The sequence below is a fragment of the Cyanistes caeruleus genome, chromosome 7 (assembly GCF_971803275.1).
Source record: "Cyanistes caeruleus chromosome 7, bCyaCae1.hap1.1, whole genome shotgun sequence".
NCBI lineage: Eukaryota > Metazoa > Chordata > Aves > Passeriformes > Paridae > Cyanistes > Cyanistes caeruleus.
The window spans coordinates 25,381,211-25,404,697 of NC_141707.1; the positions used below are offsets into that span (position 1 = coordinate 25,381,211).

Genomic DNA, 23,487 nt, shown 5'->3' on the forward strand with positions numbered 1-23,487 from the left:
ATCCAAAGAGTGCTATTTTTGTATTGAAAACCAGTAGTAAAAGGAAGCTGTCACTGCCTTACTGTTTGATAACTTGTGCTGTTGTATTTTTATTTGTTCCTGTCTATAGATATGGAGAGTTTATCCCCACTGGATGGGACAAGTTGTGTGGTGATGAATGCTGCTTCAGGTCAGTGGCAGAGTTACCACTGTGGGACTCAGCTTCCATATGCTTGCAAGAAGTCACTCAATGAAGTTTCAAGCATTCCAGGTAGGACAGTTTGCATTTTTAAGTTCTGTATGTTAATACAAGTATAATGTTGACTTATGGAGTCTTTCTTTTCCCTCCCAAGCCTTTTCAGGCATCTCTGCCAAAACATTTTCACAACAGCTTTGGGTTTTTTAGCAGAGCAGAAGCAAACTCTGTTTCTTCAGTGTCAAGATGATGCATCACAAACAGTTTTCATTATTTGCAGCTTTCTCATTCACACATAAAGCATTTTGCAGTGGTCTTGCCCTTTTCATCACATTTTCCTCCATGGCTTGTGCCTTCTTTCATGTATTACTGGAAGTCTGGAACTGGCAGTTGCATCTCAAACCTTTCCACCTTTGCTTTAAGCCTGTTTCTCTTGCTCTTGGTGTGTATTGACATAAAATGAGGTTTACCTGGATCTTGGATCAAACTCTGTTGAATTAAAATAGAAGTAGTCAAATAACCTTACTGTCCTCTGAAACCAGGCCAAGCACTGCAAATCAGAATGGAGGAGTTGGTAGTTTGCTCAGTGTGTAATCTTTACTGGACCCATAACAGCTCTTATAAGTGAATAACTCCCTTATCCCAACCTACACACACACACACACACACACACAGAGGCCTTCAATGTTTACAGTGTCCAACTGTGACTTATAACTGCTTCCAAGCTCTTGGCCATTTATCTACACCTGAATGTCCAACCCTTCCCATGTCCATGACCTCTTCTTCTATGTGTGCTTTGACCTTACCGAGTTCCCAGAGCTCCAGTTTGTAGGGCTCTTCTGCAAAAACTTTTACTTAAAGATAATTGTCCTTGAATGACAGGGAGAACTACAGGATAAGGGATGTGGAGTGTGTCTGGCTAAGGCATGTTCTCTCCAGCTCCCCCTGGGGAGGTGTGTGCATTTGAAGAAGAAATGGTAATCAGTTTAAATTTAACTGAAGTGGTTCAAATTTTGCAGTGATGCTCTAAAAGCTAGTTATCAGTTAACAATTCTTGTCTGTTCTCTGGCTTCTCAGTGGGGTATGTAGAGTTATTACCAGTGTTTATATAGTGCTTTATTCATTAAAAAACAAAATTCCTGTGGTTGGAGTGTTTTATAGTATGTTTTGAACCAGAAGGGCTATTAGTATATACCTTTTCAGCACCCATTTAAACTAGTTAGAATTCTTGAATATCTTGAGAGGAAAAAAGTCTTTAAAATTAAGCATTTTTTGAGTTGTATGCTTCTTTCCTGCAATGAATCAACTAGATGTCTTCAGCTGCTTTTAAAATCTTGCTTACAATTTCTTTTGAGCCTTTCACTTACACTAGGACAAGCTTAATGTAATGCAGTCCTGCTTTTTACTTTCACTCACACTAACTTCTTTCTCCTTGTACCTGCTTCATGGCCCCAAAATATTATAAGTTCTCCTAATTCTGCATTGCAGTCTATTTGCTTGATTAAGCTGTGACCCTTTCTTACATGAGCCCTGAAGAGATGTGAACACATTCTGATTGCTGCCTTCTGGCTATTTTCAAGGTGCTGCTGACTTTAAAGCCAACACCTTGCACTAGGCAATGTGCAACCAAAGCCTCTAATTCTATTTCTCTTCATTACTAGAGTTTTGGAGGCACTTGGATACTCGCTGTGATCCAGGCTGGCTCCCCCACGATGGCTTTTGCTACATGCCCGTAAACAAGCAGGCACCTTGGAGTACAGCAGATGAGTTGTGCAAAGCAAATAAGAGTAACCTCATCAGTGTTCACTCATTAGCAGATGTTGAACTGGTTGTTACAAAGCTTCATAATGGTGAGTTGGGGTAGTTGTAAAAGTCAAGCACCAAATGCTGCACACCATAAATTACAAACTGCTTTCCATGTTCTAGCATAGGGTTGTTATAACCTCCAGCTTTTAAGTGTGGGTGTTAATGCTGAAATTGTACTCAAGCTAGTGTTGAATGTTGCTATGCAGATCCAGGCCTTCTGTGTTAGGACTTGTTCTGGTTCAGTCTATTAACTTATTTATTTACTGGGCTAACCTACTTCTACTTTTTAATACTTTATGTTTAATTTGCTGGTTCAAAGAGAATAATAGATAGTTGGGTCAATATTTTGACTGGTAGTGTTTGATGCTGTGTCTTTGCCTACACTCTAAATTTGGTTGAGGGTTTTTTTGCTTGTGTGTTCGATATTTCTGCTTGTTTGTGGTTGGTTTTTCCCCCTGTTTGTTCCTTCTCTGTGAAACGTATTCATTGTCATGAATATAAGTTAAGAAACAAGATAACAAACATACATTATGGTTGTGTCAAATACCTTTTCTCACTGTAAGATAAATAAAAACACTATACTGCTGCACAGTATTTTTCACTGCTGTGCAGTATGATAAAAAATTGAATTTAGCTGATAACACATTGCTTTCCTATTAGTTTGAATATTATATTGAAACAACAGTCTTGTCCTAATTTTAAATTACAGATGCTGAAGAGGAAATGTGGATGGGTCTCAAGAATGACGATGTGCCAACCTTGTTCAAATGGTCAGATCGCTCGCCTGTGGTTTTCACCTACTGGGATCAGAATGAACCAAAAGTTCCCTTTAACAGCACTCCTAACTGCGTGTCATATTCAGGCAAGGTAGGAATACAGTGTTGAGTTTGCTTGTTGGTTTGTATTTTTTCATCATAGTATAGGCAACATTGAAAGTCAAGGAGGAGAATAAAGCAGATAGCTCTTCTTATTTCTGGAATAATCTTTAAAATTTATTTTTCTACAAGCAAATTTTGGAAAATTATTTAGCTAGAACTTTACAGCTGTGTACTGCAACGAATGGAAGAAATGACTCTCAGCTCTGAAACTACCACATTGTTGGCCAGACAGTTGGCCTTGTCACTCTGTATTTTGAGTTACTGTATTCTTGCATGTCTCTGGCAGAAAGGTAGGAAGGAAGGGAAATCTGGGTTCAGTCATTTTCCAGAGCAGTTTGGGTCAACCAGTCTGAGGATGGAATGTTCTAAAAAGGGTGTTGGTGAAGAAAGGAAGCCACTAAGAGTGGGAAGCAGGCTGTATCCCATCCTGCAGATTGATGAGAAAAGTGGAGCACGCATTTGCCTGCTGTGTCATCAGCCTGGCGCTGGAGCTTGTGTTCAGCTCCTCTGAGCTGTCTCTGAGCTACTTCCACGTTAAGCTGAGCACACCTCCTGCACCCATTCCCTTCCTGATCTAAGAGAGTTGGCACCACCCTGGCCTTTTCTTTCCTTTTTGGATGTGATCCAGAATCCTCCCATCTCCATGTGTGTCAGCTTTCTCTCTCCCTTCCAAACGTGTTCCTGTGCATATAATCCAGGGCATCCCACCCAATAGCTATACCAGAGGCATTTTGGCTTTCACACCAATGGAAACAGCCCCTGTAAACATAGAAATGGAAAGATTGTTAGAATTTCAGATACTTTTTTTTCCTTTCATTCTCACAGCTGGGACAGTGGAGGGTCAAATCCTGTGAAGAAAAGTTGAAATACGTTTGCAAGAAAAAAGGAGAGATTTTGAATGAAACAAAATCAGATGAAAGTTGTTCGTTGGAAGAGGTAATAGGAAGCCTCTGTTTCTTACATTGTCATTTTGCTCAGAAACCTCCTTGAAATCACTTATTTCTTCTACTTCCATTTCTTTCTTGTCTGTTCAGTAAAGTGTGTGAAACATGTTGTCTGAAAAAGGGCATTTATATATCATAAACCAAATTTCACATTCTCCTAAGCAGGCTTGGGATGTATTATCAGTCTATTGATGAAAGTATTACGAGCTTGGACCCAGGAAAGGTTATGGTTTTTAAATTTATTTATTTAAAAGAAGTTAATTTTATTAGAAACGTTATTAATAGCACCATTTGTTTTGTTGTTTTTGCTCAAATTATGTTTTAAAATTTGGGATAAGTTCTTTGCAACATAAAGATAGGCAGAGATTGTTAACTGGGATTAGGCTTGTTACACTTTGTTTGCTCTCATTTTTGTTCTATGACTTGAATAAGGGTGGGGGCTTTTTGGTTTTTTGCTTGGTTTTTATTACAGTGTGACATCTTACAGCTTAAATAAAGTATTTGTCTTTTGAGCTAGCCTGTGATGGTATTGCTAGCTACTTCAGAGTTATTTGGTTCAGTTCTGTGTGGCATATTGCTTGCAACAGGAAAGATACTTACTCCTTATCTTTTTTTCTATGTGAGCTTTTAACTCTGTCTTTTCAGAGACTTACAGCCTGTAGGGTTACAGCTTTCTGTGCTGTTCAGACACCAGTGGCATTGCTAGGCTAGAAAAGAGTTAACACATTACTGTTTCTTGAAACTTCAGTGTAAATATGGGGAGAAATGTTGGAATGATAGAGAAATTTTGTAAGTTCACACATTTGCAGTATCAAGTATTTTTCTCAGAAGTAAAGGAACACTGGTGTATGCCTTCCTAGTATTCTTGTGTTTGAATCCTGGCCTTGGTGGAACAGCATGAAAACTACTATTGTTTTGGATTGGACTGGGCTGTTGCCCTTGTGTTTCTCTCTGTAAATGCACATAGTGGTCAGAAGACTCTGTCCAGGCAAGCTAAAACAGTGGTGTATTTTATTCCCGTTGCTGCATTATTTTTTACAACTGTGATTGTGAGAGTTGATGATAGTGGACCTTGTGTGTGACACAGTGCATTTCTTTCTTGTATATGCTGTGCCAGCTTGTGGGCACCAGCCACTGTTGGCAATGATTTATTTTCCCCTGTAGGTAATGCCTAAATTAGGTTTGGATAAATGTGTTTTTTGTTTCGCTAACCAGGGATGGGAGAAACATGGAAACTACTGCTACAGGATTGATAAAATGGAAGTTTCATTTGGAGCCCAGTGCAATCTCACAGTGATGAACAGGTAAAGCACATTTGTAATTTATGAGCAGGTTTTAACATCACAATCCTAGAGCTAAAATCAGAGATTAAAACTGCTGTATCATAACTAAGGGTTTATAACCAAAAAGTAGAGAGAGAATTGCTTTTGGCAAGAACTAGAAAGCCGTGTTTTCCACAGTGTGACAATGGTAAAACTACAATGTGAAACCTTCTTGGAAGTATGAGAATTCCCAGCCTGCTGACCCCAGGCTGAATATGGGACTGCCTGGATGACTGCTTGAACTGACTCATGTAATATTCCTGGTTTTTAAATTTTCTCATAGTTTGGTGTCTTTCAAATATTGACTTTGATTAATCTGTGGATTTTCAGATTTGAACAAGAATTTATTAACAGTCTAATTAGAAAACACACCAAAGTTGAAGAAAAGTACTTCTGGACCGGTTTGCAGGATATTAGCCAGTCAGGAATATATTCCTGGGGTACAGTGAATGGGGAGGCACCTGAAGCTGTGACATACACTAACTGGAATTCCATGCAACCAGGTAAACTTGAAAACTAAAAAACTCATAAATATGCTGTGCTTTTACATTGAGCAAGCACTGGAGTACCATGTTACAGATCTCCAAGCATGTGATAAAGTAGTAATTCCCAATTATGTCAGGGTTTTTTTGAAAACCAGCCAAAGGTTTTAAATGTGGTTTTGGTGGCTTTAATTTCAGAGTTTTCAGGAGGATGTGTGGCCATGTCCAGTGGAAATTCTCTTGGAAAGTGGGAAACTAAGGACTGTAAAACCACTAAAGCATTTTCTGTCTGCAAAAAATATATTGGGAAGCCCAAGGAGCCAGAAGTGCTCCCAAAGCCAACAGATCCCTGTCCCCCTGGGTGGCACAATGGATCCGGCCTTGCCTGCTACAAGGTAAAATGTTATTCCTGTTTGATGTTAATTGCTCATTACTGTCTTGGAGGAAGTGAATGATCAGCCAGTTTGTGGGCATAGATGCTCTGGAGGGCATCTTAAAGGTGCTCTTCAGCAGGAGAGGGAATTGGTGTTGATTCAGGTTAACTGTCTGCAGATACTGTCCTGCATCATCCTCTGCCATTTCTGGAAGGTACATTGTGCCTGTTTCTGTGGGCTCCTGAGAGGGGCAGCAGCACTAGCCCTGTGCTGCTGTCTCAGGAGTCTGATGTTGTCAGGGTGCTGTGCCTGTGTCTTCCCTGCTGCCCTTGGGCATGCAGACACCTGGATAGGGAAGGAAAGCCCTTTGTATCACCTTCCCTTGCCCTTTTCCTTTCAGTACTCTAAGAGTATAAATAGGAGAGGTAGGATTTCCTCTGGTTTGATTGTGGATACATAAAAACATTCAGCCTCAGTTGTATTTTACTGTTTCAAAGTAAATAGTGGAAGCAAGCAGCTGTGCTGTGTAGCTGGAATGGCTTAAACAAATTTGTACTTAGAAATGCAGGTTTTTCCCCTCCTATTAAAAATTAATTCAATTTAAAACTGAGCCTCTTAATTGGATTATTTATTCATTATTTTTGGACTCAGTGTCTGCAATGAACTCTTTCTTGTAAACAGCTCATGGAACAAAGTGGGGAAACCCAGCTTGAATAACAAGGGTGTGGGCAAGCATCCTGAAGGGATAGGTCTGTGCTGCTGTGCAGCATAGCTGTCCTGTAGCTGATGGACTTCACAGATGGCCCTGGCCTGGATTCTCCTCAACTGCTGTTGACCAAATGCAGCATGTCTGTGCAGAGACATCCAGCTGATGGGAATTGTCTTGGACTGAAACCAAGGGGATTAAGTGGACATGTTAGCTGAGGTGTATGAGCCAGACTTGCTCTTCAGATGCATACAGGTAGCCAAGGGTGTGCCAAAGAACTTTCTTCACACGCAGCACTTAAATGACACAGTTGTCACAGTTTCTGTGAACATTAGGCTTTGTAGTTCACCATAAATTTGAAAGAACAACATCCCTTAAAACTTAACTTGCAGTTAGGGAATGAGCTGGCTGGTAGTTTCTAAAATCTTCCTGGTAAAGAAAAACCGAGAAAGTCTGTCATGTGGAATATGTGTGTTTGAAACAAATTTTGTCAGCTAAACTTCAGAGTCTGGCTGTTGTCAAACAAACTGGAAGAAAAATTGTAAAAAAGTCGAGTTCTTTCCCTATGTAAATACCAGTTATTAAATCTCAGGTGGCTATATTTTAGTAGAACAGGAATGTTTTAAAAATTCTGCCTCATGTATCATTTTCTGCTCTGACATTTGGTTGTTGTGAAGTTCTTTCATAGTGAAAGAGTGCTGCGAACCAGGACCTGGGAAGAGGCAGAAAGGTTCTGTGAAGCCCTTGGAGGCCATCTGCCTAGTTTTAGCCACTCAGAAGAAATCAAGGCACTTCATTCTATCCTGAGAAAAATGATCAGGTAACAAACTAGCCATGTTCTAAAATTTGGTTCTGCAGTGTGTCACAAATACTGCTGTTGACACCAAGTGGCAAATATGAGATAGTGTGTGATAAATGTGTTTCCCACGGAAAAGCTAGATGTGGCATTTGAACTGCCTTACTGGAAAATGTCAATGGAGTACAGCTTAGGCAAATATTTCACATTGCTAGAGGCAGCACAGGAACAGAAATTTATGTAATGGAAGATGCTCAAAGCAAATCTAAGTATGTTGTTATAATACATTTTTCCTTCTCTGTGTTGAATTTTGGCACAGCTAGATGGTAAATGTACCTATTCTTTACTGGTACATTCTTTAGAGATGAGTGATTATTTCAGTTTTTAAGATACATCTCATTTTTATTCATGAAATGCTTCCTGACTAAACTGGGTGCTAACTTTTGAAAATGTGAATAATGTAGTGTCCAGCAATCTGGTTGGCACAGATCCTATTTGGCATAGCTGCATTAACACTGTATGGGCATTAGATGGGTATGCTGAGTGTTCTGGTATCAACAGATTAAATGCTAAATAATTTATGAGTTTAAAGCTTTATTTTTAATCAAATGAACTGTCACTGCAAAGCTTTATTAGGCATTGGTGTGATGTCAGATCCTTGTGTAATATGTTTTTTTGATTGACAGTCTGTTTTTTCAGAACTTTTGCCTGCTTAAACTCAAATGCTGCCAGTTATGTGATGTAAATTTTTTCATCAACAAACTAAATCAGGATTATTGCAGAAGCTGCCAGCATAAAACGCTGTGATTAAATTTTTAAACCTGATGACTGAAGAGGTTGAGAAACCAGTGAACTTTTTTTAGAAGTGCACAAGTCATGAAAATTACTCAGTGTTTATGCTAATAAGAGGCAAAACCAAACTTGTATGCTCTATATATAGATAGTTAGCTTGTCTAAAAGCCACTTGTGATTCCTTTGCTAAACTGGCTGAATTCACAATAAAAAACAGTGCACAAATTATTTCTAGCTGTAGACCTTATAAGATGGTTTTGTGATTTTCAATTTTATTTTAGTGCACTTAATCTACTATGAAATGTGAACAGACAAATAACATTTTATTTTCTTACAAGTAAGTTCTTGGAATTGCTTTTCAACTTGCAGACTAAGGTATTAATTATATTTTCTGTTAGGAGTTTAAAGGTGGAGACTTCTGTCTTTCCTGGAAGTCAGTTTACACACAGTTCCCCTGCATTTCCCACAGTTCAGAAATTTTGAGCTTAGTCAGAAAGAGGATAAGTCACAGTATTTCAATATTATTCCAGCAGAACTTAAAATGAGGGGCAATGTATTGAGCCTGGTAGAAACTGATTTGCAGTCGGTGTTGCAGCAACTGCTCATATCAGATACAACTGAAAATACAGTATTTTCATCTGGGCTTACCCTTTTTGCAGCACTTCAGAACATTCTGAACTGAAATGCTACATAGTTGATATTGCCTGAGATATTTTAAATAATGTTTGTTTACATAACATGATGAATTGTTGAAGATAGTTATGCTTTTAAATTACTCAGAGGTGTTGATTACATAAAATATTTTGGAGGTCATATGTCAAGGGCAGTTAATCTAAAAGTCAAGCTCATTTGAAATGGGAAATAGGAAACCATGTGAACTATTTCACCAAGAACAAGTACTTTAGCTAACTGGGAGAAATTATGCTAAGGTGGTATTAGATGTGATTAGCTGCTGGAGTGTGCTGGCATGCAGTTTGTTCGTATTCTCTGTATTTACTCAGAGACTGCAGACTCAGATTACTGCATTCATTTCAGCTTGGGGAAGGAGCCACACCTCGACTCTCTTGGTTTCGGGTTTTTTCCCCTTGCACAGTTCTCTGGTGACTCACTGAGATTTGTTTGTTTTTAAATGTTAGCAAGAGTCATTCTGGTTCACCAGGAAAAGGGCAGCTTGCCTAGTCCATTTTGTTCTTTACTCAGATTCCACCTTAGAGTCAAATAGGAGCCAGAATTGCTCCAGCCAAGTCAGGCTATTGCCATTGGAAAGGAAAATAAAATTAGCCTGCCAGCCTTCCCCTGTCTGGAAGAACTAGGAGATAACCTCTTTTGGCTTTAAGGGACGTGATGCAGGCAGAACAGATCCGCTTCAGTTACTTCCATTCTTTCCGGACTGTGTGTGAGCGTTCTGCATCTTATAGCTGGCAGCAGTGCTGGGCTCAGGAGGGGAAAGAGCTTGGACTGCTTAGAGGTAACATTTCAGCGAGGATGCCTTACTGGAAAGAAATCCAGGTTGCCTTTTATATGAACAGCTCTGCTGCTGGAATTGTTTTGAATCTAGAAAGCCTCACAAACACTTGAGTTTGAAAGAAAAAATCACCTTAACAGAATGGCCAAAACAGCAATAAAGCTGACATGCAAGTTAGAGTAATTACATTAATACAGCTTCTCTTTTCTTCCACTCAAGTGCAGGTAATTGGCAGGATGTGATGTAGCTAGTGTATCCCTGTTGCAGCAGGGAGAAGAGGGTGGCCAGATGGGCTTCATGCAGAGTTTTAAGTTGGCGCTGCATAAGAGTAAATAGTGCCTTAAATTGCACCATTAAGGAGTTGGCCCAGATGTATACCTTACCTCTTCTCAAGAACTAGGTTGACCTACAAGCCTCAAAAACTTCCCTTAGGCTCTTAATCTTGTGTTGAAGCTATCATAAAGGACAGAGAAAAAAATTTTCTATTTTGGCAATTCGAATATGATTAGAAAAATTACAGGTTCATAGTCCCTTCACAATCTAAAGTGTATTTATTCGCTCCTGTAGTACATTGACTTTTATGAATATTTAACTCTGTGTAAAATTAAAAACACCAGTATTCCACAGGGATTGCTAGAGATTTATGGTCTTTCAGTGTCAATCAGTGTGGAATCCATTGTGAAGCAAAATTGCATGTATGCTTTAGTTTAAAACTCAGGATACTTTCGGTTTTTAGAGACAGTTCTAGGAGTGTGGCTCAAAGAATACTGTGTCACTGATAAATCCATTTTGGTATCAGTCCATAGGATGAATTTTAAGTACTTTGCAATGAGGAGACATACTTGAAGCATAAGCAAATTCCTTGCTGCAAGCTCAATTGCAATAGAGAGCCTCAATTCATCTTTGTCTTAAATAGTTGGTGGAATTCTTTCTTGTGATGAGATGACACTATAATTTCAGAGGGTTATCAGAAGGTTTTACTGCAGCTTAAAAGTACTGTCAGGTGTAGTGTAGCAGTTACTAAATTATTCATGGTCATGTCTGAACAATTCCAAAAGAAGCAAAAGAGGTACATTAATGTGTAAGGGCCCAGTCAGTTGAAAACATTGCTCTGTTTGCAGGCTAGTAATTGTAAATTGGGAGATAAGCTGGGGAAATTCTTGACCTGGCACACTTCTTTTTTTAAATTTATTTATTTATTATATAATAGCCAAATACAAATTGAAAGAGTTTGAAAAATTGCTCTAGAACCTCAGGTAATTACTGCAAATTGTTTTGAAATGAATGTCTTAAACTTCCTTTTTAGTAGATATTCCTGTGTGGTGATCAGCTGCTGAAACTGCACTAAGTCTGTAGGTGGCAACTAGGAGGGGATGTCTGCTTCTTATTGCAAGAACAATTATTGCAAGAATTGCAAGAACAGCCACAGAAAAATAAAGTCCTAAAGGCAAATAGCCTTTAGGTTATATATAGCTGCTTGACAGCTGTGAATATTTGGCTTACAGTTTTCCCTCTGCAGTGATATGATGCATTTAGGCTCTTTAAAGGCTCCTTAGTTGTATCATTGAAAGACTAAAGATTGGTGGTAGTGTGATCACTCTAATGTGATTTTATCATACTGCTCAATGTCAGAAAACTATTACTGGAGTTGAGAACAAAGAACAGAACAATGAGATTTGTTGATGGCTGATACTTTTCTTCTTAAACGAACCTTTACCAAGTACTGTTGCCCTTCTTGGATTTCACATACCCTGAGTTAAGTTGTTTCTTGGTGCTGCACAGTCAGTATTTTCAGACTGTTCAGTATCTTTGTAGTGATACGTGTGGAAAGCTAGTGGCAAAGCTTGATTCCGAGTCCATCCCTCCAGATAATAAAGTAATTTTCATAAATTTTCTGAGCTCTGGCTTCAAATCACTGAACTTGTCAGCGCTATTTTCTGGGGAGCCTTTTACAAACTCTGACCTCTGCTGGTAAGATGTCCAGTTTTGAGCTTAAATTTTTTTTTTGAGTTGTGGTTCCCTCAGACGTGATGTTCTTTTTGCTCAAATCGCTCCTCTTCTTGCAGGTTTAGGCTCCTAAAATATTATGGGTAATAATTGTATCTTTTCCCTGTCTTTCTTTGGGAAGACTAGACAAGAAAATCCTTAGTCCTTGTTAATAGCCTAAACTCTTAATTTCCCCAAATGTCCTGTATTCCTTCTCTGTACTTGGTGCATCCTGATGGGACAGTGCTCCTGATACTGATCTACAGGAGCCCTGTAATGTGGCACCAGTGCTCTGCTGCTGCTGTCAGACCACCTTGATGAGAGTGCCTTTTCCACAGCTCTTGCAGTGGTTTCACGTAGTCTGTGATTTCATAGAAAACTCATGGTCTTTCTCCCCTCTGCTGCTTCCAGCTGATACTGTCATTCAGAGAATGTCAAAAAGAGAAAAAGAGAAGTGTCTTTTGACTTTCTTGGACTGAGTAGTGGATTGGAGTGAGTTATCAGAAAGTTCAGTACCCTGCACAAAATTGAATCTTTGAGAATTTGCAGTAGAAAACTAACCTTGCAGTTGGTCTAGGACCTTTAACTTTGTTAGAGCATCTTTAGATTCATAAGCAAAAGAGTATGGTAAAGGTTCTTACTGCAGATTGGAGTATTTACATTGTAAACCTGTTTCTTTCAGGTAATTTTGTATCTTAGAACATGACTGAAATTTTAGATTTAAGTGTCTATTGCTTTTGAAAAATGAGGAAGTAAAATCTAGGAAAAAACCCAGTTCTGACAGGGCTAAAATTTCTGCTGCCGCTTGTTCATGTAACCATTGAAGTCAGTTGTGTTAGGTGCTAATTTATGTCTATGCCTCATTTATGAGGGTGCATAATTGAAATAGGTGCCCATGTTTAGCGTGTATATACCACTTAAAAAGTTAAGGGAAATATGCCAGTTCTTTGAACATAAGCTTTTCTGTGGTTTGAGAAAGAGTGGATTTGAGCTGCTGGTATTTGAGAGATAGCCCAAGGTAGACAACAGAAAGAGAACCAAACCACGGAAACAGTGTGTGATTCTGGAAGAAAAGTGTAGAAAAGAGATCATTGTATCAAGTGACAGCTGATGAAGTGGTGATGCAGCCCACAAAGGAATGACCTGATTTAGTTAGTTTTCTTCTGTACAGAAGAGGTCCTAGCCCTTGTGTCTATTTTCTTTTTCAACTGCTGCAACTTGCAGCAGTAAAACCTTGGTTTTTCTGCTTGGTCCTAAATAATGCCATGCCATAGGTCAGTCTTCCTATTAAATGAGCTGTACCATATGCTTGGCATAAGATTATATCTTGTTTATTTACAGCAATGACAGATGGGTCTGGATTGGAATGAATAAGAGAAGTCCTGATTCTTTGGGAACCTGGCAATGGAGTGATAACAAACCTGTAAGTTAACTGACCAGGAAATGTCATATACTGACTTGTTTCAGCTAGGACTGAATTGAAAGTAAATTGATAAATATTTTAATTAAAATATGTCAGGTCTTTCAACAGATTAGTAATTCAGAAGAAGACCATGCACTTAAGAGCTGTCATCCAAGCAGATTTCTAATTAAAAGTATATCTTTAACAACGTTAACCTGATTTCCATCTCCATTATATTAAAATTATTTCACAGAAATATAGTAGTAAACATCCAAGACCTGGTGGAGAGAACAAGGTGTTCATGCTACAGCAGAAGGGAGGGTTTATCAGCTCATTTCCTTGTTATGACAGACTTTTCCAAAAATAACTTCCTCATTCTAATTGTTTTATTTTTCTGAAATTGTGAGTTCTTTCCTCTCCCCCCAAAAAAACAGACATGGAGACACAAAACAGAAGGACTAGCTGCCATTCAACACTTATTTTAATAGTAATAAACATATTGGGACCCCAGGTTTGAATAGTTATCTGTTAAGATTGCCACAACAAAGCATCAAATGCTGATTCTTTCGCCCTGTCCATCATCCTGTAGGTAACCAGTGTTGTTATGCCACTCGACTATCTGGAAGATGAGTATGATACAAGAGACTGTGCTGCATTAAAGGTTAGTTTCAAGGTCCTTAATAATGTGTGTTTTTACTTGGAAGTGCTTGGAAAAAATACTTTTTCCAGTTGTATACTGAATTTAGGTTTAGGTGTTTTCTTTGCATAGTGAAAAAGCTGTAGTATCCCCTTTATCAATATGCATCTATTACAAATTTTCCATTAGCCATTTTTTTATGAACCAAGTACTGTGCTAATGATAACCTTTCATAGGACTTCTTATGAACCTTTTTAACTACAAAATATTTTAGTAACAGTGCTATTCTGTATTGCATAATGCCATACTATGGATCTCTTGTATATTCCATATAATTTCTAAGGATGTGTCATGGAGTCTAAAACAAAGAAGCACAGAGAGCCCTACCAGTAACTTTTTAAAATCTGTGTTAGCTTTTCTTAACTACTGATTAAGGAAAGAGTTTAAAACCTGAAGAAGAGGAATGCAGTAGCCAGGACAGAGCATGTGTTTGTGTTTATTGTGTGTATTTCCTTGTTTACTTGTGAAATAGACTGTATGTGTTCTGCTGGTTTCTTATTTCAAATGTCAGACCTCAGCCTGATTCCTGATTAAGCTCTTCAATACTTAATTTAGTCTTGATGGCATGAGTTTTAAAATAGGCTTTAATTTTTCTGAAGTATCATCTGACTTTTTGCAGTACCTACCATCCCTTTTAACCTAAATAGAACCACCTCTGCTTTTAGGGTTTACTGGGGGAAAGGATACTTGCATTCCTTTCCTTCTGTTCACAGCCATTTCCCTCATTCGCTTTTCCAGTGCTCATGACCCCAGACTGAGAAGCTGGTCAGCATTGAGCTCCTGAAATTTTATACAAAGGAGAGCACTTTGAAGGGAATACTGTGAATGTAGTAACTTTCCTCTCCTCCCTGCTATAGACATGTTATGTCAATAAATGATAAAAACATTCTTCTTACTGGAGAGACCAGCAAGAGTAAAGTCAGTTCTTCAAGCTTGATTGTAAGAAATAATCTTAAATAAGAATGATTGTTTCTGTGCCAGTTTAGGTGGTTTCTTCTTTTCAGCAGCAATGAGAATCATTTCAGGGGAACAAATTGCAATAGCATTGAAAAGAAACTGGGCACTACAAAAACCCTAAGAAACATTATTTCTAGAAAAGACTTTTAAGATGTTTGTATATAGACTGACCTTAAGCCCTTTATGTAATTGCTTCATAGCATTAGCTAACATGGAGAGTTACAGTTGAAGTTATAGCTGTATCTGGTCTTTTATTTTCAAAATAAATTATGTGACTAATGACACAGTAAAATACACTGACTTTGCCAAAGGACCTTTTTAATACAGTTTAATTTTGCATTTCAAAGGCTTGTGCTGTCCTAACTCAGTTCTCTGTTTCTACTTATATGCAGACCTCACAGTTTTCACGGAGATCATTTTGGAGATTTTACTTTCATGAAGGCAGAGATCTGGAATTTTACTTCAGGCCTTTTGATTGTGAAGCTAAGCTTGAATGGGTCTGCCAGATAACAAAAGGTAAACTGCAGTTACATCAATTTATTCATATAAAGAGTTTAATGCAATGAGTTGTAATTATTGCCCTATAATAGAAACTTTGAACAATATTTTACTGTTTCTTCTCTGAACTGCTAAGAGGACAGTACATGAAATATCTCACTAATACCACATACAAACAGATGTACACTTAGGTCAGAATTTGACCCTGGAGGATGCAGTATCACTGCTCTAGTATTCTTTCTAGTCCCATGAAGTAAGAAGTGGTTTCTTGTGCAGTGATATAAGCCACTGAATTGCAGCATTTGTAAACTTGACTTACTCTTTCTCAGTGATATTTTTAACTAAATCACCACAAATATTTTGGGTGTACAGTTTGCTCCTTAGGTGAACTAGCCTTCTTCTGGTAAAACTGGTGTACTAGCTTCTCGTTGTAGTGAAACACAGGAATAGGAATACAAAAGAATAGCATGGCATATCTGCACAGATCCAGGTTTTTTCATGCTGTATGAAATGTAATCCAGTAGACTTTTACATTTGGATTGTTGATTAAAAAGTGTCTTGGGATGAAACTTTCTTGTTGGGATGGGACTCTGGTAGAAATACTACTTTGATGTTTGAGAGATGGAAGAACCACAGATGTATAAGATGGAGGTATGCAGTACTACCATTAATTTTGTACCAGCTCTGTAAGATTTCATTTTCCTTTGTTATCATCATGAATACTGAGGAGTATGAGTACTAACCATCACTTCTGTTATTTGTGGCCACACTATTACAAGGTGAATTCAGTGACTTTTCCTTTTTTCCTCTGGACAGGTAGCACTCCAAAGACACCAGAGTGGTATATACCAGGTAATTGGATTTCTTTTGTATTTTTCCACTATGTGTGTAGGGTTGTTTATACTCAATATCTTTTATTAGTTTTGTTACACTGCTACTGCAATACCTATTTCATACCAGAAAAGGTTAGAACTGATAGAATTTGATAGAATTTGATTTTGAGTGAGTTCAAAACGAAGAGCATTGACTCTTCCCAGTGTCAAATTGAGATTTCTTAATACATTCAGAAAAAGACAATATTTGTACTTCTGAATTTGTTTCTTTCTCTTGTGGTATTTCTTCTGTATAGATGAAATTGGAATTCATGGAGCCCCGCTTGTTGTTGATGGAGCAGAGCTGTGGTTTGTACCAGATAAAAACCTGAGCTACCAGGAAGCTATTTTCTACTGTCAAAAAAATGATAGTGATTTAGCCTCTGTAGAGTCTTACCCAAAACTCAGGACAATACTATCTCAAATAGAAAAGGTAAGGGGGGTAATCTGTTTTCACAGTTACTTTCCATTGCAGGAATATTTACTTGCCAAGTTTTCCAATATAAGAAAATGTTAATCTTAATTTATTTCTTTTTCCTGTTGGCCCCAATGGTTTTCAATTGTACTTAAAAGAAATAGATGGGATAAAAGTGAATTATTTTATTGGCAGTCTGGTAAAAGAATTTTTAAATTTTAATGTAGGTTTAACAACATTAAAAAAACACAGAACTCTCTGTATGTTGGAAAAGTGTCATAGCAGGACCACCATGAAAGCATCCTATTGTCTGCAAATATTTCATTAACAATTGTGCTGGTTCTTAATTTTGTGCATGGAACAACGTATAGGTTTTCACCTTTTGAGAGGATTTAATTAGAAATGCATGGTGGTCTGATAGGCTTTATTGACAGGGGTTTGTGTTGTTCATGGAATGAAAGTACATTCTTGTAAGGTGTCTGAGAAAAACATGTCAAGTTTCAGTACCTCTGTGACTAATTTTGTTACATCACTCTGGTGGAGTCAGGAGCTCTTTCTATGTGGGTTGTAAAATACTGGGTTTTGTTCTTTACTTCCACAGTTATCAAACAGCGAACAGAAGTGGTGGCTGAAGTTTATTGATTATGGCTACAGCTATCATTCACCGTATGTAGAATAATTATGAGATGCTTTTTTGGAAGTTTTATTTTGTACTTCTTAGGAATTGTTAACTAGAGTAGTTAATTCATAGTATTTTTATTGAAACGGAGTTAGTAATCCATTTCTTGTGTGTGTTATCAGAGCCTCTAATTCTGGGTTGTTGGGCTTAAGCATCTTAGTCTTGCTGTGGGAATCCTTGAAATGTATGATCCTCATAGCTAATGTATGCCCTTGATCTTTGAAATGCTTTTACTGGGGTTTTGAGCCAACTTCATTGTTCTGTTAACACTTGGAGAACTGACAAAAAAGAGCACCCATTCTGACTCTGAGGATTGAGGAATACCCAAGAACAGGGAATGGGAAATTCGTTTAAGACATCACTGTTCTAATTAGGTAATGCCAAAGTCTTGGAGAGCTTTTAGTATAGTCTTGTAGAGTTGGAATGACTCACAGCAAATCTTGCATCATTCCCTTCTTGGCTGCAGAGAAGATTCACTGTCTTCTTACAAGGAAAGTCCTCACTTTCCAAAATACTGTAGCAATGTACTATTGTAAAAAGAAAACTAAGGCTATTTCCTACTCCCTTCACTTGTCCTGACAATGTGCTGTGATAGCAGCATGGTGATAAATAACCTCATTCTGCACATCTCAACACAGTTAATTTGGGCACAGTACATAACTGCTGGACCTACCACATATTTATTTCTAGCCTAGTTGGGGTAGGGCATCTAGAGACAGTTAATAGCCCAAATTTTTGTTTGTACTGACACTGTTGCCATCAGAATTTCTCCATGAAGGTCACATTGGATTGGAGATTAACTCTGAAATATTTATGTCCAGTTTACAGTTATTTCCACGCTTCCATGATAGATTACTGAGAGATTGCTGGTATATTTCCAGAAAGAACTGGTATAGAGGTGAGACTGTTTTTACTTTTTCACCCCCTCTGCTATCGTTGTGTTTATTTGAAAAGAAAATAAAAAAGTAGTAATTACTGTTCTACCCAAACTCTTCTATTAAATGCAAATTGATACCAATTTAGGAGTGAATGGCTTCTTCATGATAATCTGATTGACTGTTGAATCATTTTTTCTGCCTCATGGTAGAAGCTGTGGTAATATTTCTTAATGACCAGAAGCAAACCTAAATTCAAATGACAACTTTTTATGATAGATTGTCACTCTTTTTGCAACAGAAATTATTAGGTGAAATCTGGTTTTGGTGGCTACCTTTTTGTATTTATGATACATATTCTGAGCTCTGGAGTTTGTCTGAGAGCTGTTAGTTAGAGAGGTTGACTCTATACTTGCAACCATGTACACATCTGGAGACACAAATTCCATTTACTATTGGAGTCATACTGTAAGAGACAAAGTAATGAAAAAGCCACCTGGTGGTACTTGAAGCTTATTACTTCCTTTTTCAACAGTTGTATGTTAAGGAAAATGTATAACTACCAGTGAACAAGAAATCTTCCTGTCTTCTACCATTTCCATTTTAAGCACATTTTCCCCATTATTCAGTTGTTTGCTGATTAACTGTTTTCATCTCTGTTATCCTAAAATTGTTCTAGACTAGGAAGTCAGTCCATTTATGACTGCAGGAGTCATGTAATACAGCACAGGTCAGATGCTCTACTTGTAGATGTTAAAGGTTTCCTTTTGGCTTTTTTTGACGTTTAGACATACCCTCTTTGCCAGAATACAAGGTTAGTCCTCATATAAAAATATTTATTCAATAATACTCTGTTTTCAAGTTCTCTCTGCCTATATGAAGTTAATACTGGAAGTAAGAGCGAGACTCTGGATCTTTAGGAATATTGTACTACTGTCTGATATAAATTATTTAGGCTTGACTGTTGCTCTACTGCTATTTTTAATACTTTCTATTGCGTAACAGTAGTTCAATGTGGTTGCACCAAAGAAGGTTTCCTTTCGGGTTGGTCTTTATGTCATAAGGTATGAATAGCAAATGGAGTGTGAGAGGCATTACCATAACTGTTTTTAAAAACTTCTGTTTCTGCAGACTACCCAGTTAACTGTAATGTGAAACTGCCCTTCATCTGTGAAAAAAATAATGCCTCCTTACTAGAGAAACATGATCCCAGTTACCACCCAGTCAGAGGAGGCTGCCCTAAAGGCTGGCATCAGTTCCGGAATAAGGTACAACAATAACACAGATTCATCATCCTTGCCTATTTTTCATAGTCCATCAAGCTGGAATCCCTTTCTAAAAGAAAGAAGGAGGTAGCCCCTCTGGTGAGGAATATACTAGAAATGGGCTTTTGAAAACTAAGTGTAGTGATTAAAATAATCTCTTCCCCTTTTGTCCCTTATTCAGCACTGATGGTTTCTTAAATTCAAAGCATTCATTCTCAGGTTGTTTTGCTTTCCCATCACCACACCACACCACACACACCATCACCACAGTCGAGGAACACTGGTTGTGTTGTACACTGGTTGTCTAATCTTGGGCTTCTACTTTGAATGAAGAGAAGGATTAGGAAGATTAGGAGAGGATGAGATTAGGATTAGGAGAGGATGAGGTTTCTGTGGCAGAAGCATGTTGTGTCTCTTCTGGAGTAACCATAGGCAAGACAACAAGTCGGCAGACATTGTTTCCTGAGTTGCCTTAATGATTAAATTTAGTTAAGAATTAGTGACAGCTTTTATGAATTAACCAAGAAGTCAGAAGCCATAGTATTATTAATTATTGCAGTATTACATTTTAAGGCAGTAATGTAGAGTCTTAGTGATATTCATTCCTGTTGTTTGCTCCACCATTATTCTGTATCAAATCTGCACATTGAATTCTGCCAAATTTTGCAAGCTTACTTCACATCATTGCAGAATAGACCTTGGAGTTTCTATGTAGTTTTACCCCAAAGGTAGCTTATTACAAGTTCCTGACCAGCACTATCTGGCCGCAGAGTTCATGTGTGAGTTCTCATTCCTAAAACAGTACATGTTCTGATGTAGCAAATAAGAATTACTGAATATTAATGAGGAGTTAGTCAAAGAGATCATTTTATATTTAGCTACTATGCTGAACCAAATAAATGCTTGCAGCTACTATCAGGTCTCTTGCTTTCTGCAAAAAATAGTTATAAGTTACTGAAGGAAATGAGAAGTGAGGTTTTTAGGGTTGGTTTAAGGACCTCTACATATTGATTTATGTCTTAGGCAGAATGGTATGATGAAAATAATTTTCATTATATTTATTTTGCAGTGTTTTCTAAAGATGAAACCTGAACATTTAACATTTAATGCAGCTAATGAAAAGTGCATAACTTTTGGAGGCTCTCTTCCATCTATCTCAGATCAAGCTGACCAAGGTAGGGTGGTGAGCTGGTGGCACTTTAGTATGCAGCTTCTCTTCCACATTCAGAATGGTTCTGCTTAAGAACTTGAGCAAATCACTTGGTTATCCACAGGCATACTAGGAGCAGTCTAAAAATCCAGGACTAGTTAAAAATGTGTTGTCTGTTGTTTGCATCACTGGAAACGTAAGATGGAAATTCAGTTAGCAGACATTTGAATCAGCTTAAAGAGCAGCTTCTCTGTATGATCTTAACCTGTTACAAGAAGAAAAAAGTTGCAAAACCTTGCACTGAGAGTTGAGCATAAAAAGGTCATTATTGACTGAAGAATTGTTTGGCTTTGCAAGCTAAAACATAACTGAAACTGTAGACTTTGCACTGTGAAAAACCACCGTAGAAGCTGCTTCCAAGAGAAGCTCAGCTGTGGGAATGAGATGGCAAATACAATGCCAGCTGGAGCACAAATTTATCTTTGTTTCTGCATGTGCCAAGCAGTTTAATGTGGCCATGTGTCCAAAATGACCCCCTGTGAGCTCTTACGGACACTGATGAGAGGATGGAAAGCAGGAGAACTGGAAAACAGAACTGTTTCACCTTAATCAACTAAAGTCAATGAGAGAAATGCAGTGGGGAAGAAATGGGTTCACATTGGCTGCGAGTAATGTTCAGCAACAAACTGCCGAATGACGTGGCTGAATTTGCAACTTTATTCTTGTGGATAATTAAGAGTTCTCTGAGGGTATATCTGAAGTAGCTTGGTTGAATTCTGCAGTGCCCACAGTGCATATTTTCTTTATAAGCAAATAACCCCTTGCCAAACAAAACATGGTAAGTAGACTAGAGAAGTCAAGAGTGTACCTGCAGGCAGCAGCTTAATGGTAATTTTTTTTTACCGCTGTTATTGGGGAGGATTAGTGTTATATACAGGAATATACATGTCTTAGGCCTACGTGTTTTTGTATGTATTTAAGGTTGGAAAAGCACAGCCATTCTGAAATGTTACATAGCAGGATCCCTTTTGTGATTTGGTGCATTTGGAAGTGTTTGTTATTGTGTCTTGCTTTTCTCTGTGTACTGGAGACCACCTATATGGAAAGAAGACACAGTCCTCTTAAAATGCGTTTCTTTCTATAGGCTGCCTCTACTCCTCCCGGTGGTATTGGGGCTAGTCCTGACTTGTAAATCTACAGTGGCTTTGTGTCCTTCAGAAAATAGGCTGTGGCTTGTCTGGCATGTGACCAATAGTTAAAACATGTCAGCAGTAGATAATTACATAGCTTCGATTTGTCTTGTGAACTAGTCAAGTTTAGTGACTGCCTCTGATGCCTGGGGGGTTACTAAAGCCCATTGTTTCTTGCCAGAATGCTCACTGAGAGGGGTCTGATTGAAGGTTTACCTGGCTGACTTTTTTTCAGCTGAATCTGACTTTCTTTGACCTGTTTTGCTTTCTCTGATGGTGGGGTGGACAAACTCTGCCAGAATCCAAAGAATGTTCTGATTTATGGTATATAAAAGAGAAAGATGGGAAATAAGATTTCCTTCTTCAGTTCAAAAAGGGCAGTGAAACAATACAAGATCTTGCAGGCTTGTGGAAAAGCAACTTCTTAAATTTGTAAGTAAAAAGACTCCAAATTAGTGGGCAGAAGAACAGATTAAATCCCCTACCTTCTCCTCAACTCAGAATTTGAAGGACAAATACCAACAGCCTGCTCCTTTTAGATAAAATCAATATGAGAGGTGTTATCATATGGGAGGAAGGGGATGATAAGCATTCGGGAGTCAGGAAGGGCTGGAAAAATTAAATTAGCATAAACAGGGACTGCGTAGTCTTACTTATGTGAAGTATTCTTTCAGATGTTTTCTGTTGTTTTCCTAACCACAATATGTACATTTACTGTTCTGTCCAACAGATTATATAACATCCTTGCTTCCTGGCCTGCCAAAAGATATTTGGATTGGTTTGCAGTTCTTGTTCAGTACAAGAGAAAACAAATGGATAGATGAGAGTAGACTGTTGTATAGTAACTTTCACCCACTCCTGACAGGAAGATTAAGGAAAATTCCACTGGATGTAAGTTCTGATTTTTTGACTTCTCTTGCCTATTGAGTAATGAACTTTGGAATGTTGTGTCAAAAAAAGCCCCATGTAGCAGACCAAATTCCCCAGTTAGTCATTTTAATTGGCCAGCAGGGTGTCTGACAGTACTGGAGTTCTGTTTGCCTTTACTTGGATGACAACTTCTGAAGTGTTTTTAGCTTAGAAACATTTTGATTTCAGGCATCTGGTAGTGTTTGTAAAACAGGTAAGCTGTGCTGCACCACTCCTCTTCTTAAACAAGTTCAGACAGATAGGGTTCTCCTAGACTTAGGTTACTTTACTTCTACCCAAATATGTTTATACCTTGAGTCTGATAATGATATTTCTGTTTCCCAGCTTTTTGATGAAGAATTTAACAATCAGTGTGGCGTAATCCTCAATGATCCCAAATCACAGTATGTTGGAACATGGAATTTCACTGCTTGTGCTGACAGGCACTTCTTGGGTATATGCCAGCGGTCTATAGGTAAGTCTGGAGAGTCAAAATAAATTGCAGCCCGAGTTTAAACTTAAGGAGTTTAAACAGAAGACTTTAATGCATGTAAATTATTTCACTTGAAGAGCAAGATTCTTGTAGAGACTGAGCAGGTAAATTTTAGAAAAGCAGAGTCTAGAGGAGTGTCTGGGGCCTGTTTTATCAGCCATTCAGAATTCAGGGTCTTTAATGTTCTGTGGGTATAGAGGTCATATGCACTTAGGGGTGGAACAAGTGACTCCTTTTTCCTTTTCAAAACTGTGGAAGTGAGAAGTCCTAGGAAGGAATCTTACAATATTTATATCCTCCTTAAATAGATCCTCTGTCTTTTGGTTCTATGAGAATATAAAGTATCATAGACTCTTAGT

At 38.1% G+C, this 23,487-nt stretch overlaps 1 protein-coding gene across 4 annotated transcripts in view; it reads left to right on the plus strand.

Moving 5' to 3' along the window:
* Positions 1-23,487, plus strand: part of LY75 (lymphocyte antigen 75) — a 44,174-nt gene that overhangs the window by 6,400 nt on the left and 14,287 nt on the right. For all 4 annotated transcript variants that reach the window (XM_086898579.1, XM_086898578.1, XM_086898580.1 and 1 more), the window contains exons 6-24: positions 110-250; positions 1,837-2,025; positions 2,691-2,848; positions 3,685-3,795; positions 5,019-5,107; positions 5,456-5,628; positions 5,806-6,002; positions 7,365-7,507; positions 13,068-13,149; positions 13,718-13,789; positions 15,175-15,298; positions 16,097-16,132; positions 16,410-16,585; positions 17,169-17,233; positions 18,068-18,144; positions 19,253-19,389; positions 20,456-20,561; positions 22,457-22,617; positions 22,981-23,110. In XM_086898579.1, the coding sequence (XP_086754705.1) occupies positions 110-250; positions 1,837-2,025; positions 2,691-2,848; positions 3,685-3,795; positions 5,019-5,107; positions 5,456-5,628; positions 5,806-6,002; positions 7,365-7,507; positions 13,068-13,149; positions 13,718-13,789; positions 15,175-15,298; positions 16,097-16,132; positions 16,410-16,585; positions 17,169-17,233; positions 18,068-18,144; positions 19,253-19,389; positions 20,456-20,561; positions 22,457-22,617; positions 22,981-23,110 (2,367 nt within the window). The remainder of the gene's footprint in view (positions 1-109; positions 251-1,836; positions 2,026-2,690; positions 2,849-3,684; positions 3,796-5,018; positions 5,108-5,455; positions 5,629-5,805; positions 6,003-7,364; positions 7,508-13,067; positions 13,150-13,717; positions 13,790-15,174; positions 15,299-16,096; positions 16,133-16,409; positions 16,586-17,168; positions 17,234-18,067; positions 18,145-19,252; positions 19,390-20,455; positions 20,562-22,456; positions 22,618-22,980; positions 23,111-23,487) is intronic.